Source organism: Crinia signifera, chromosome 11 (assembly GCF_055691185.1).
Source record: "Crinia signifera chromosome 11, ASM5569118v1, whole genome shotgun sequence".
Lineage (NCBI taxonomy): Eukaryota > Metazoa > Chordata > Amphibia > Anura > Myobatrachidae > Crinia > Crinia signifera.
The window spans coordinates 79691619-79706217 of NC_139227.1; the positions used below are offsets into that span (position 1 = coordinate 79691619).

At 46.6% G+C, this 14599-nt stretch overlaps 1 protein-coding gene across 1 annotated transcript in view; it reads right to left on the reverse strand.

Moving 5' to 3' along the window:
* Positions 1–14599, reverse strand: part of HRAS (HRas proto-oncogene, GTPase) — a 98453-nt gene that overhangs the window by 15149 nt on the left and 68705 nt on the right. The window contains exon 5 of the mRNA XM_083165279.1: positions 12344–12468. Within this exon, the coding sequence (XP_083021405.1) occupies positions 12349–12468 (120 nt within the window). The 3' untranslated portion in view covers positions 12344–12348. The remainder of the gene's footprint in view (positions 1–12343; positions 12469–14599) is intronic.

A 14599-nucleotide genomic window follows, 5' to 3' on the forward strand; every position in this document is an offset into this window, starting at 1 on the left:
GAGGTGGTACTGTCTCCGTGAATTGTTGTCAGTATAAGGACATCCCTCTTGTCCTTATATTTGACCAACAACATATTTTCGTTGCATATTCCCCTGCTTTCACCCCTTCTCATTACTTGGGCAATGTGCGTTTTTGGAAGGCCTCTTTGGTTCTTGCGCACAGTACCGCAAGCTGCTGTACCTCTTGAACCAAGGGCCTTAAACAGGGGGATGCTAGTGTAAAAGTTATCCACATAGAGGTGATAACCTTTATCCAGGAAGGGGTGCACTAAATCCCAGACAATTTTCCCACTAACACCTACGAGGGAGGGGGGGCATTCTGGCGGTTCAATTCTTGAATCCTTCCCTTCATAAACCCTAAACCTGTGGGTGTACCCTGAGGTGCTTTCACACAGTTTATACATTTTTATGCCATACCTTGCCCTCTTACTGGGAAGGTACTGGCGGAATTTAACCCTTCCTTTAAAATGTATAAGGGACTCGTCGATACAAATAAATTTTTCAGGGATGTACACCTCTTCAAATTTGGCACTGAAATGATCAATGACCGGCCTGACTTTGAATAGCCGGTCAAAGGTGGGATCATCTCTGGGTGGGCACTGTGCATTATCGGTGTAATGTATAAATTTAAGAATTGTCTCAAATCGAGTCCGGGTCATGGCCATACGGTAAAATGGAGTACTGTACAGAACATCTGTACTCCAATATTGCCTAATTTCTGGCTTTTTTACTATGCCCATATGAAACACCAGACCCCAAAACGTCATCATCTCTACTGCATCTACAGGGGTCCACCTAGCAAATGATGACGTGGGGTTTTGAGCAATAAACTGCTGGGCATATAAATTAGTTTGGTCCACCATTAAATTTATAAAATCATCAGAGAAAAATAATTTGAAAAAGTCAATTTCTCTGAGACCTGTGGAATCAAATTGGATTCCTGGCATGGCCAAAAACTCAGGAACCTGGGGCTCAAAATTGTCTGGTGGTGGGGTCCATACGAGATCAATTGTTGGGGGGGGGGGGTCTCAGCTGCTCTACGGGGGCGTCTTTGAGGGGGTCCCTCATCACCAGAGGAGGAAGAGGAGCTTAAGACGAATCCTTCAAATTCCCCGCTTGCATCACTGGCTGTGTCAGAGTCAGAAGCAAGCATGGCATATGCCTCCTCCACTGAATACATTCTCCTGGATGACTGGGAGGACATTTGGGAGGACATTTGGGATGCCATTTTTATTTTTGTGTTACTGGTAGTGAAATGTTTCAACACGTGTATAGTGTAGGGGGGGGTACAAACTTTATTTCAACCTGGGGGGAATGTAGTGTGTAATGTGTATGTAGTGCAGAAAAAAAAAATACTTTATACCAAAAAAGAAAATTGAAGGGGTTAAAAAAAAAAAAAAATTGAAGGGGTTAAAAAAAAAAAAAAATTGAAGGGGTTAAAAAAAAAAAAAGGTCCTGCGCCAAAAATTGAGCACAGATGTTGGTCAGTAACGTTTGTCACTGAACAGCGCTCAAAGGCAACAGGAATTTGATCAAAAAAAAAAAAAATAGATCAACCCTGCGCCGAAAAAGCTGATCAGTGATGTACGTCACTGATCAGCGCACAGTGGCCACAGGACACCCACAAAATCACAGTGTGTGTAAAAAAAAAATTAAAAAAAGACCACACAGCACCCACAAAAAAAAAAAAGGTGATCAGTGATGCGACACTGATTACCAGTGAGGGGCAGCAGGTGCACAACCTTTGGTGCAACTGACAGGTATATATAAAAAAAAAAAAACCTCTGTACCCCCAAAAAAGTTGCTGATCACCTCAGATATAGTGATCAGCACAAAAGGCGGGGGCAGCAGACACAAAATTTAGCACTCTCTATCACTCTCTGTCACTATCTCTCTCTATCTCTCTATCTCTCACTATCTATCACTCTATGACACTGCAGCAGCAGCACTGACAGGTATATCTATATATAAAAAAAAAACCTGCGCCCCCAAAAAGTTGCTGATCAGTTAATTTATACTGATCAGCACAAAAGGAGGGGGCAGCAGTCAGTTATATAAAAAATATATAGCACAATCTGTCACTATCTCTCTCTATCTCTCTCTATCTCTCTCTATCTCTCTCTATCTCTCTATAACTATCACACTGCAGCAGCACAAAATATAGCACTCTGTCACTAGGCCTCTATCTATCTCTCTCTCTCTATCTCTCTCTATCTCTCTCTCTCTCTCTATAACTATATCACACTGCAGCAGCACAAAATATAGCACTCTCTGACACTATCTCTCTCTCTATCTCTCTCTATCTCTCTCTATCTCTCTCTATCTATCTCTCTATCTAGCTATTACACTGCAGCAGCACAATTTCACAGCACAGTATCTCTCTCTATCTCTCTCTATCTCTCTATCTATCTCTCTATCTAGCTATTACACTGCAGCAGCACAATTTCACAGCACAGTATCTCTCTCTATCTCTCTCTATCTCTCTCTATCTCTCTCTATCTCTCTCTATCTCTCTCTATCTCTCTCTATCTCTCTCTATCTATCTCTATCTATCTATCTCTATCTATCTCTATCTATCTAGCTATTACACTGCAGCAGCACAATTTCACAGCACAGGAAGGCACAAGTAGCAACAGGATCCAGGAAGCATCCAGCACACTACAAGCACAGATCAAGCAGTGATCAAGCAGTGATGAAGCAGTGATCAGGTAAGTATGGAGCAAGGTTCTGGTCAGTATATCGCGGCAGCTAGGCACGGTGACCGCACTGCACGCAATTCCAGACCGGAATGGCGTCTGCAGTGCAGTCACCGTTAGTTTAAACCCCCCTCCATGGCTGTGATTGGTCCGTCGGTCCGACGGACCAATCACGGCCTTTGGGGGCGGGCGGGGTGAGGTGGGGTGACACCAGTGTCACCCTTACACCCCGCGGTGATTGGTGCTGTACTTTACAGCACCAATCACCTCCGATCCCGTGTCACCGGCGAACGTTATTCGCCGGTGACACAGGAAAACGCTGTGAATGGCTGTTCACACTGAACAGCCAATCACAGCGATCGCCGACGGGGGGGCGGCATCGCAGCCCCCCCTGGGCATGCACGGACATGTCTGCTGTCAGGGACAGCAGACATGTTGAAACTGTCACCGCGTCTATAGACGCGGTGACAGTTAAATGGCATGACGTACATTTATGCCATGTGTCGGGAAGTGCTTCCCGACCATGACGTAAATGTACGTCAAATGTCGGGAAGGGGTTAAAAAAAAATTCTGTCAAATTCTCTCTCTGAAGTTAAAAATTCATCCCTGAAGAGTTTAAAAAAAAAATAAAACAAAATAAAGTTTGTGGATAGCTTGTACATCTCAAACAGTCTCAATCAAAATCGGTCAGATAAAAATGGTTGGTACTCTTTACCTAGAAGGGCGCCCGCGATTGGAATCGCGGGCGTCGGGGTTAAAAAATCGCGGGCATCGCGGGTAAATCGCGGGTACATAAAAATCGGCTGCCCGCGATGACCGCGATTTTCCCATAGGGAACAATGTTAAAAAGGATGATTGACCGCGATTTTAATGTAAAATGCCTCAATGCCCGCGATTTTACCATAGGAATCAATGTTAAATGGGCTACAGAGCCCAAATAGGCACAATTAACCCTTAAATGTCCCCCCAAATTTTTTTTTTTTTTGACTTTTAAGTTTTTTATTGATTGTTACAAGTCACGTTTTACAATAAAGCAATACAAACAATCAAATGTATAACAATCATTTTTAGGGGGTTGGTACAGAAAAAAGAAGAAAAGGGTTGGGGAAGGAGGGGGAGGGGGGAAGGTACGGTACGGTTTTGAAGTTATCCTTTCTTGAGAGTTATCCTTAAGCTTAAATTTTTCCTAGCAACTGAAATTTCCCTGTGTGGTGATCACTCACTCTGCCCATTTTTCGTAAAATTTGCTCATTTTGAATTCTACCCATGGTGTCCACAATTTGGTCGCCTTGGTGTTAGGCGGTACGAAGAAGCGCCATCTTGTTGCTTCAAATTCGAAGTGGGATTGTACCTCCTTCAATATCTCTGCCAGGCCAGGCACCACCGTTGTTTTCCAGCGACGGGCTAGTAGCCGCTTTGTGGTGGCCAGTATGTGGCCTATTACATATCTGTCAGGTGGCAGAGCCGAACCAGGCAGGACATGAAGCAATGCCACTTTTGGTTGGGGTATAATGGTTTCATGTAGTATTATAGAGATACATCTGAACACTTGATTCCAAAGGTTTATAAGTGATGGGCAGGACCAGAATATATGATAGAGAGAACCTATTCCTCCACACTCGCGCCAACATGTACATGGGTTAGTGTTACTAATCTTATTGAGAAGGGCTGGTGTAATATAAAGCCTATGCAGTACTTTGAAATGTTGTTCTACGTGGGTTGTACAGTTAGAAAGCCTAAAACATATTTGGAAAGCCATTTGCCATTCCTCTTCTGACAGGCTTAATCCAATATCCTTCTCCCATTTAATCTGGGATGCTAGTTTGACGTATGTTTTAGGAGTGTTGATACAAGTGTACCATCTAGATATTGCTCCTTTTGAGTTAGTTTTAAGCAGTAATGCGCGTATGTCATTGGGTAGGGTCTTAAGAGATTGGGGTGATGGAGATATCGTATGCAGCCAGTGTCTTATCTGCAGGTATTTGTAAAAATCCGTTTTAGGTATTTCAAATTTTTCCTGCATTTGTGTAAAAGATAATAAAGTATTAGCCTCAAATAAATCTTTCAGTGTCCTAACGTTCTTGGTCGTCCATGTATCCAGGGACAAATTTGGTATTAAGCGTGCCATTCCCCCTATAGACAAATCTAGGGTAAGTTGAGTTCCTTCTGACGCCATTGACCTCAAGGCATACCAAGCCCTGCATGTCGTTTGTACAGCAACAGACTTTTGTATGACGTGTTTAGCCTCCTGTGGTGGAAGCCACAGAAGGTCCATTAGCGGGAACTGGGAGACCATTCCCCTCTCCACCGAAACCCATGGTTTGGGCTCATCTGATGCCATCCAGTCTCCTAAGGAAGAGAGCACCGAGGCCAACTGGTACGCCCTGAGGTCTGGATATGCCAAACCCCCATGTGATTTAGGCAGGGACATGGTCTTCCTTGCTAACCTGGGCTTTTTCCCCTTCCAAACATAAGAAGTAAATACTTTATTAAATTTAGCCAGTAGGGTTTCAGGTAGCAGAATTGGTATGGTTCTAAATAGATACAGTAATTTTGGTATAAGGACCATTTTTAAAGCTGCTATGCGCCCCATCCAAGATACATGTTGCATCATCCATTCCTGAGTCAATTTTTTAAAGCTTGACAGCAGTGGGATGTAGTTCCGTAGTAGTAAATCCTGAGTTTTTTTCGGGACATGTACACCCAAATATTTTATACTAGTTTCTTGCCAGGCGTATGAGTACTTATTTTTCAGTTGGTTTACCAAGGGGGAGGGGAAGTTTATCGGCAGTGCCTCCGTTTTGGTACAGTTTAATTTATAAAAGGACACCGCTGCATACTCCTCCAAGACTCTATGCAGACCTTCCAAGGAGGTACATGGGTCCGTGAGGGTCAAGAGGACGTCGTCAGCGAACAGACAAATCTTGTGTGATTGTCCAAACAGAGAGGGCCCTGAGATTGATGGAGTGGTTCTAATTGTCTCAGCTAATGGTTCAATTGCAAGGGCAAAGACCAATGGGGACAACGGGCAGCCTTGGCGGGTACCGTTTGTTATAGGGAAAGGATTTGACAACATTCCATTAGTTACCACTTTTGCAGTGGGGTTCGAGTAGAGAGCCAATATTGATGATAAGGCCCTACCTCTAATCCCAAACTTCATTAACACTTCTTTTAAATATCCCCAGTGCAGACGGTCAAATGCCTTCTCCGCATCCAGGGAGAGCAACAGTAGCGGTTCCGAGGCCGCGGAGAAGGCGTCAAGAACATCCATCACCCTTCTAGTGTTGTCAGACGCTTGGCGTCCCCCCACAAATCCCACCTGGTCTTGATTAATAAGAGATGGTAACAGCTTTGCAAGCCTGTTAGCTATAAGCTTTGCGTAGATTTTCACATCAGTATTAAGGAGTGCTATTGGGCGGTAGTTGGCCAGCATAGAGGGGTTTTTCCCTGGTTTGGGGAAAGCAGCTATTTTAGCTTCCAACATTTCAGTAGGGAATGTCCCCCTCAGGGTCGCTTCTTCAAATACCAATTGCATGGGGTGGGCTAGGGTGTCTTTAAAAGTTTTATAGAATTTATTTGGGTATCCGTCCGGGCCGGGAGCTTTCTCTGAGGGGAGATCTGATATGACTTTGCTTATTTCCTCCGTTGTCCAGGGTTTCTCTAGAGATTCCATGGAGGACTGATCTAAGGAGGGGAGGGATATTTTTTCTAGGAAGTTTGCAATACTCTCCTTAGTGGGTTGGGGTGTGTTTGCATCATCTTTCAGATTATATAATGAAGAATAGTATTCTGCGAATGCATTGGCTATTTCGGCTGGGTCCGACAGTTTTGTTCCCTTTAAGTTCACTATCCCCTTAATTCTCTCTTGTGCGATTTTACCTCTAAGTTTGCGCGCCAGGAGTTTCCCTACTTTGTCATTTTGTGAGTAAAATTTTTGTTTTAGCCTGAATAAGTTTTTGTTAACTTCCTGCAGGGAGAGTACGTTCCATTCCTCTCTTACCTTGAGTAATTCTTTATATAGAGATTTATTCGTGGGGGAGGATTTAAACCTAGCTTCTAGTACTGTCAGTCGGGTTTCAATCTCACTCATCTGCCTGTTCAATTTTTTACGTCGCCTAGCTATTGCTTGTATCAGTGTACCCCTTAGAACCGCCTTCAGCGTGCACCAAAAATTAAAGACCGTGGTATCCTTGGGGTCATTAGTGTCTAAAAATAACTTTAAACTTTCCTGCACCGATTCTTTGATACTTGGGTCGTCCAATAGATAGTCTCCCAGTCGCCACTGTCCCGCGGACGGACTCTGGTAAGCCATGTTCCATCTCAGAGACAATGCCGAATGGTCCGACCAGGGTATAGGAATTATATTCGCTTTTTTTATCTGTTGCAACGTCCATTTATCTGATAAAGCTAAGTCAATTCTTGAAAATGAATTATGGACCTGAGAGTAAAACGTGTAGTCTCTACAGGTGGGGTTTCTGGCTCTCCAGATATCATAAAGGGCAAACTCATTAAGTATTCGCCTAAATTGATGTGACTGATCTGTGGTTGTTGTTTTGGATAGAAGGTGTCGTGGGGAGTATTTATCAACGTGAGGTTCTAACACTTGGTTGAAGTCGCCCAGAAGTAGTACCTGGCCTGATTGGTTGGCACGCAAAGCCATACAGAATTTTCGGATGAACCGGGTTTGCTTGGTGTTAGGCGCGTATACATTTGCCAATGTCACTTGTTTATCTTCTAATTTACCCACAAGGATTAAATAGCGGCCTTCCTCATCTGCTATTTGCTTGTCTAATGCAAACTTACAGGTTGCGGAGAAAAGAATTGCTACCCCCGCCTTTTTCCTAGGTCCATTGGAGGTATAGATCGTAGGGAATTTGTGATTAGTGAATGTAGGCGCTGAGGGGGCCATGAAATGAGTCTCTTGCACTGCCACCACGTTCGCCTTCAATTTAGCAAAGTGGTGCAACGCTAGGTTTCTTTTATTTGGGGAGTTAAGACCCTTAACATTTAATGATAGGACATTAACCATAGTCGAATTTCAAGGGTAAAGTGCTAACGATTGCTGTAGAACAAGTCGGAGCTTTGGCCGCGTTGGCCGAGACCAGCTCGACCCCCGTGGTTCGCTCCGCTAATTGGGAACTCTGGGGACTAGAGGCGCACCTACTGCACCGTACCATAGGGATGGGCAAGGAGGGTAGATTAGGGTACCATAAAGGGGATGGAGAGTGCCAACTTGGCACTGTTAGATATGGCCGCCGCTGGGGGCAGCTCATTTAGGGGGCGTGGAGAGAAATTTGTGCCTCCGTCCATCCTAAAACTTTATAACTGACTGGGTATCAATAGTGCAATATATTAATAAAATATTAAGTGAACGTAACATTAATAGCATCCATATCATAACCATTAACATATCCACTGCAAGCCATACTGCCATTTGCATATGTCAGTGTCGGGAGGGGAGGCCACCCCACCAGTCCACCCCCGCCCCGGTTGTACACGAGGTCTGACCCATATTCAAGCCTCGTCGATCTGCTCGGGCAGAGTGGCGCTGGCGGAGCGCCCCCCCCCCCCTCCCCAGCCACAACATAACATTAAATGCAATTATAGAGCATGGCAGTTCCCAACAGTAATTCTCAGCTCAACGGAGCATAAAGGTTACTGGCATGCAGTAGCAACTAATAACAAATAAGATCGTTCAATTCACTTAGCCTTGGACCATTCCGTTTCGATCCTGGGGTGTCTTGAGTTTGCCGCTGAAATATCATTTAAGTTCCATTTCACAAGGAGCTTGACGCCCTCCTCCGGAGTTGTCACCACCGTAGTAACCCCGTTCTTTCGAACAATCAGCTTAGTGGGGAAGCCCCATCTGTACTGAATTTCAGCTTTCTGGAGTGCCTTGGTAACTGGTAGAAATGATCGGCGCCGAGCTATGGTGGCAGCTGAGAGGTCGCCAAATATTTGGAGATTGCCGAGGATTGAGTCCGCTCGTTCTTTTGATCGTGATGCTTGTAGGATTTTTTCTTTAAAGTGGTAATAGTGAAACCTCATGATAGTGTCCCTGGAAGCCTCCTGGGGCGCTGTTCTTGCTTTCGGGAGTCTGTGAATACGATCCAACAATAGGTCTTGTTCGCTGGCGTCTGGGAGCAGATCTTTGAATATTCTTGTGACATAATGTTCTAGATCTGAGTTATTTACTGATTCCGGGATTCCTCGTATCTTGATGTTATTTCGTCTAGATCTGTCCTCGAGTTCTCCCACTTTGTTGCGTAGAAGTTCCACCTCCGCCATCAGTTCCTCATGAGATGTTAGGAGGGTATTGTGAGATGTCACCATTTCTTCGCATTTATTTTCCAGATGTTCTGTTCTATGGCCAATCTCATCTATAGATTGCTGGCACGAATGCAGGGCTGTTTTAAATTCCGCCGTTATGTCTGACTTAAAGGATGCCAGCAGTTGTTTTATCAGACCAACGGTTAATGGGGCGTCGTCGCCCATATTAGAATCGTCCGTTGGGGTGCTCCTCCTTTGTTCACCCGTTGATGCTGCCGACTGGACTTTGTGGTTCGGCAGGGCAGGGGAGGGCGAGGGCTTTGAAGTCGATGGGGAGGGTTGGGTTCTGAAGAAATTTGTTTGTGGGGTATTGGAAATGTCCTTCTGTCGTTTCGTTGGCATGCTATTTCCGTATAGGGTTTTGGTTGAAAGATTCTTGTTATGGCGCTTTGCCCTTGGTCTCGATAACGGAATGGGCTCTGAATGCACTATTTTCGATAAGTAGGATGACAAAGGCACTTTTATAGAGTTACTTCATACTGGAGCCTATGCAAAGGTAAGGTAAATGGATTATTGGGTGTCTTTTCTCCCCTGAGTCACTAGGTGGTGCTGTGGGGCTATATCAAGTGTAATTGACTTGTTTCTCCAGGCTCTGTTCACTGTGCCCGGAGGCCTGCTTTGTTTTATTATAAGGTCAGTGAGGAATGATGCAGTGAGTAATCTTATCCTGACATGTACAGGGCACAGCTCATATCCCGTACAGGCAGTCTCTAGGGTGGTCAAAGCTGCCCGGTAAGCGATGGGGCTCTGTGAATCTGCACTTTTTCCCTCTGGGGGGGGGGACTCACTGTTCCCTCAGAGTCAGTGACATGGGCAGGGAGAGGAGGGTTTCAATTGTATGCCCCAGCGAGTATTCCCAGGTCAAAGGGGGGCCAGGGGTTCTTAGGAAGTCGGCACAGGGGGGTTAATATTGTGTATTTGGAGGTGCTCTGCTCTGTAGGAGGCCCAGCCGCCGAGTGCGCCTCCTCCAAGATGGCGGCCGCAACTCGGGCAGCGCTGCCTCAGGCAGCCTCCCTGGGTTCTCTAGTGGGGTGCCACCTCCAGGGCTAGCGCTGCAGGGCTGAGGGAGCTCTTTTAAGGGTGGCTGCAGGAATCGCCGCTCGCCCGGGCAGCCTCTAGAGCTCGCGGCGTCCCGCGCGCCACATCCAATATGGCGGCCGCGATTTAGGTTCCACAGCTCCAGGCGGTTCCCCTTACCTCCCTGGCCGGGATAGCGCTGGATCCTCAGCTGGTAGTGGGCAGGGGGTGCCTCTTCTCCGGTGGGCTCCGGTCAGTGATCGCTGGGGGGTCCTCCCGATGGGCTAGCACCTCACGTCAGGCGGCGGTGAAATCGAGGCCCCGGCTCCTAGGGGGTACTAGGCCGCAGTCCGCAGGGACCTCCAAACACGGTCCCCCGACTCCGCAGCCGTTCCCTCACCTTCCCCTTACTGTCCCCAAGCTGCTTCTGGTCCCTGGGGGCACGGATGGGCATAGATGGCGTGGATTCAGCTTGGATTTAGTGGCGCTGGACAGGAGCTCAGGGAGATCACGTCCTGCTCCTTCCACTGTCAGGCCACGCCCCCGTCCCCCCAAATTTTTAACGCCACCCCACGATCCACGCCAACCCGAAGCGTGGCGAGCGCAGCGAGCCCGCGAGGGGAGGCGGTACGCGTCCTCCGACCTTTTCATGCCCTACTATCCACGTCGGCGTGGAGTTGAGAATAGAATAGTGTGGCGAGCGCAGCGAGCCACCGAGCCCGAAGCGTGGCGAGCGCAGCGAGCCCCGCGAGGGGACGCGGATACCTTCACAGGTAAACGCGTCCCTTCGCGGACTTCACAGGTGTCCGCGTCGCCACGGACACCTGTGAAGCCCGCGAGGGGACGCGTATAACTGTGAAGGTATCCGCGTCCCCTCGCCACGCTTCGGGCTCGGTGGCTCGCTGCGCTCGCCACACTATTCTATTCTCACCTCCACGCCGACGTGGATAGTAGGGCATGAAAAGGTCGGAGGACGCGTACCGCCGCCCCTCGCGGGCTCGCTGCGCTCGCCACGCTTCGGGTTGGCGTGGATCGTGGGGTGGCGTTACAAATTTGGGGGGACATTTAAGGGTTAATTGTGCCTATTTGGGCTCTGTAGCCCATTTAACATTGATTCCTATGGCCAAATCGCGGCCATTGAAGCATTGAATGTAAAATCGCGGTCAGCACAAAATTTAACATTGAACCCTATGGGAAATCGCGGTGATCGCGGGCATCGCGTCGCGGCCGTTAATGTACTGCCCGCGATCACCACGACGGGCGCCCTTCTAGGTAAAGAGTACCAAATGGTTTTCTTCCAGGCACTGGACAACTGCATTTTTAAATGTTAATGGTTAATGTTAATGGTGATGGTGATGGGTGATGGGTGATTCATCAGCGAGGAAATAGATTTGTACTAACGATTCATTCAAGATTTGCTTGTTTAGGTAGCCTCCAGTATAATTGTGTAGATATTGATATATGGTTGTCCATCAGCAAACTAATTGTGAGGATCATGCAATTAAATAATTATTTGTGATGAATGCACCTGCTCTTAAGCTGGCCATACACCATAAAGGTGCCAATACAGGTTACAATTATTGTATACAATATTGTATACAATATCACATATCGGTTTTGCGATGAGATGAGATCTAGTACAAAAAGTATGTGCTGCATGTACTTTTTGTACTAGATCTCATCTCATCGCAAAACCGATATGTGATGAGATGTGATATTGTATACAATAATTGTAACGTGTATGGGTACCTTAAGATTTATTGTCCGATCTAGCTGGTAGGAACAAAAATCTGGTAATCTCTGAATTACTTTTTGTCCGTTTTCCAGCACTTTGAAGCAAATGGTCAAATGTTATTTGCTCCCAAACTGTAAGTTACCAGATTTTTGTTCCAACCAGCCAGATCGGACAATATATCTTTAGGTGTATGGCCAGCTTTAGATAATATGCACAGGGCCACCAGGAGGGGAGAGAGAGGCTATAGGAGCCTGTCCTCTCTCCCACTGCCCGGCTCTATGCAACTGGGAAGGGGTAGCAGGCCCCAGGCACCTCATCAGACCCAGGCATCAAGAGGAGGACAGGAGCGGGTATTTGCCCATTTCAGCAGTGCTGCAAAAGGGGTCAATATCCCCCATAGGAGCTGACCCAGGCCCCATGCGGATTCCTCCACCAAACCATGTTCCGGATAGTTAGTAGCACTCAGATGTGTATACAATTTTGATGTCAATTAGAATTTTGTAAGGAAACAAATGCATTTAAGAAACTACTGTTGGGAAAGTTTATTTGATATTCAGTTGCTCACCTTGGTCAGGATACCACACACTTGCAGTTGAGACATCCCTTCTCGCTCTCATCTGGAGGATTCAGTTTCCGTAACTTATGCTGTCTTATCTCTCTCACTAATGTGTAAAACGCGTCTTCCACTCCCTGGAGAAAAAAAAAACCAAGATACAAAAGCAAATATATTTATAAGAACATTGAATACATCAATAGTGGCAGAATAGTTCCTTCAGAAGGGCCCTTCTGAGTGATATCTTTTAATTTCTCATCTAGGGCCAGATGTATCAAACTTCAAAAAGTGATAAAATGAAGAGTGATAAACAACCAGCAAATCAGCTGCTACCTGTCAGGTCACATGGTGGTTGATGATGAGAAATTAAAAGATATCACTCAGAAGGGCCCTTCTGAAGGAGAGAGATAGAAATAGAGGGCGAAATGTAACAGGGTGCAAATTTTTTTTTTTGCGTTTTTTTTTGTTGCAAAAACGATTGTTTTCGGGCATTTCCCGAAAATTGCATATTTTATAGGGTGCGATTTGTTGCAAAAATATTGCACTTTTTGCCCCGAAATCGCCCATTTTGAAGTGGCGATTTTTAGTCACACTTCAATTCGCATCCAGATGTTTTCCCATTGGAAAGCATCTAACTCGCACATGTAAAAGGGTGCGATTTTTGGTAAGCGTTACCAAAAATCGCAAAAAAATTAGACCAGGTTCTGGCTGGCCCCCAGACCGGGACATAGGCCCGCCCACCAGCCAATGATGGTCCAGCATGGGGGTTTTCCCGGACTATCATTGGCTGGTGGGCGGGCCTATGTCATGGTCTGGGGGCGGAGCCCCAGATGTAAACAGAAGACCGGACCGTGATTACAGTGCTACTGGGCACCCGGAGAAGCACTGAAGACGGCTGTGAGTTCTCTCCACAGGTACCCCAGTGGATTCTACAGGACAAGGGGACCGATCTACTATCAACATACAGTAGGTGAGTATGGATGAATGGGCTCCGTGTGAAATAAAGTTGTACTGTACGTGTGTGTGTATTCATTTAACTATTTGTGCTACTGTGGGACTACAAGTCCCAACGGGCCCTTTATTGCTGGGACTTGTGGTTCTCCAAGTCCCTGCATGTGGTGCAGGGTTGCTGGGACTCAGTTCCACTGCAGTATACAATAATATTTCTATATTTTTAAACCATTTCTCAGCTCGATGCCCACCGCCCAGGGGCATCGAGGACAGCCCCGGGCTTCAGCATGGGCAGGTAAGTTCTGGAGGGGGGACCCCTTCTTTGGGTGGGTCCCCACTTCCCCAGGACCCCTGCCCATGCTGACCGGTCAGGGGGTGAATGCTTTGGCTGGGGGGACTTGTATAAAAAGTCTCCCCCCCGGCTGTGGCATTACCCTGCTGGCTGGTTGGGCCCGGTGCTGGTTCTTGAAATACGGGGGACCCCTAGTCATTTTGTCCCCCGTATTTTGGGAACCAGGACCGGCCCTTGAGCCTGGTGCTGGTTTTATAAAATCCAGGGGACCCCAACTTGTTCGTTCCTGTGATTTTATGAAACCAGGACCGGCTCTTTGAGCCCGGGGCTGGTTATGCTCAGGAGGGGGGACCCCACGCCGTTGTTTTCTTTTTTTTTTTTTTTTACACAAAATCGCATGTTTTAAAATGTGCACATTTTCATTAGTAAAAATCGCCCGAATTTGCCTCAAAATTCGCATCTCATTACATATGCGAATTTGCGATTTGGTGCGATTTTTTTTCTTACGAAAAAACCGCACCCTATTACGATAGAGATAGAGATATATATAAAACCTCTATATTGTTAACAATGCATGCTCCTGTGCATCGTTAACAATGGGGGATTGGCTGAACATTCAGGTCTACTTTGGCTATGTAGCCAATGACCCACATGTTCAACGGGTCCCGACACAGACATCGTTCAGTGTGTACACTCAATATCGTTTGACCAGCAGCACCGCAGATATTGTTCATTAGGATCATCGGTACCCCTAGTCATCTAGTGTGGATGGGGCTTCAGATTGAAAAAGTAAATCTGAAAAGAATAGGTAACGCCTTGCTGCCGCTAGGTTAGGAAGGGCTCTATTTAGGAATGAGCCATAACCCCTTTAGCACTTGCTAAAGGCTTAGCTTCATTCCAATTATTTATCAGTGTCTACTGTTAATCAATTTGACTGCCGTGGGGGCGGGGTGGGCATAGGAGGTTTTGCGAGTGGCACATGGGTGGGCATAAGACAAGGTGTGAGTGGCACATGTGGGTGGGCA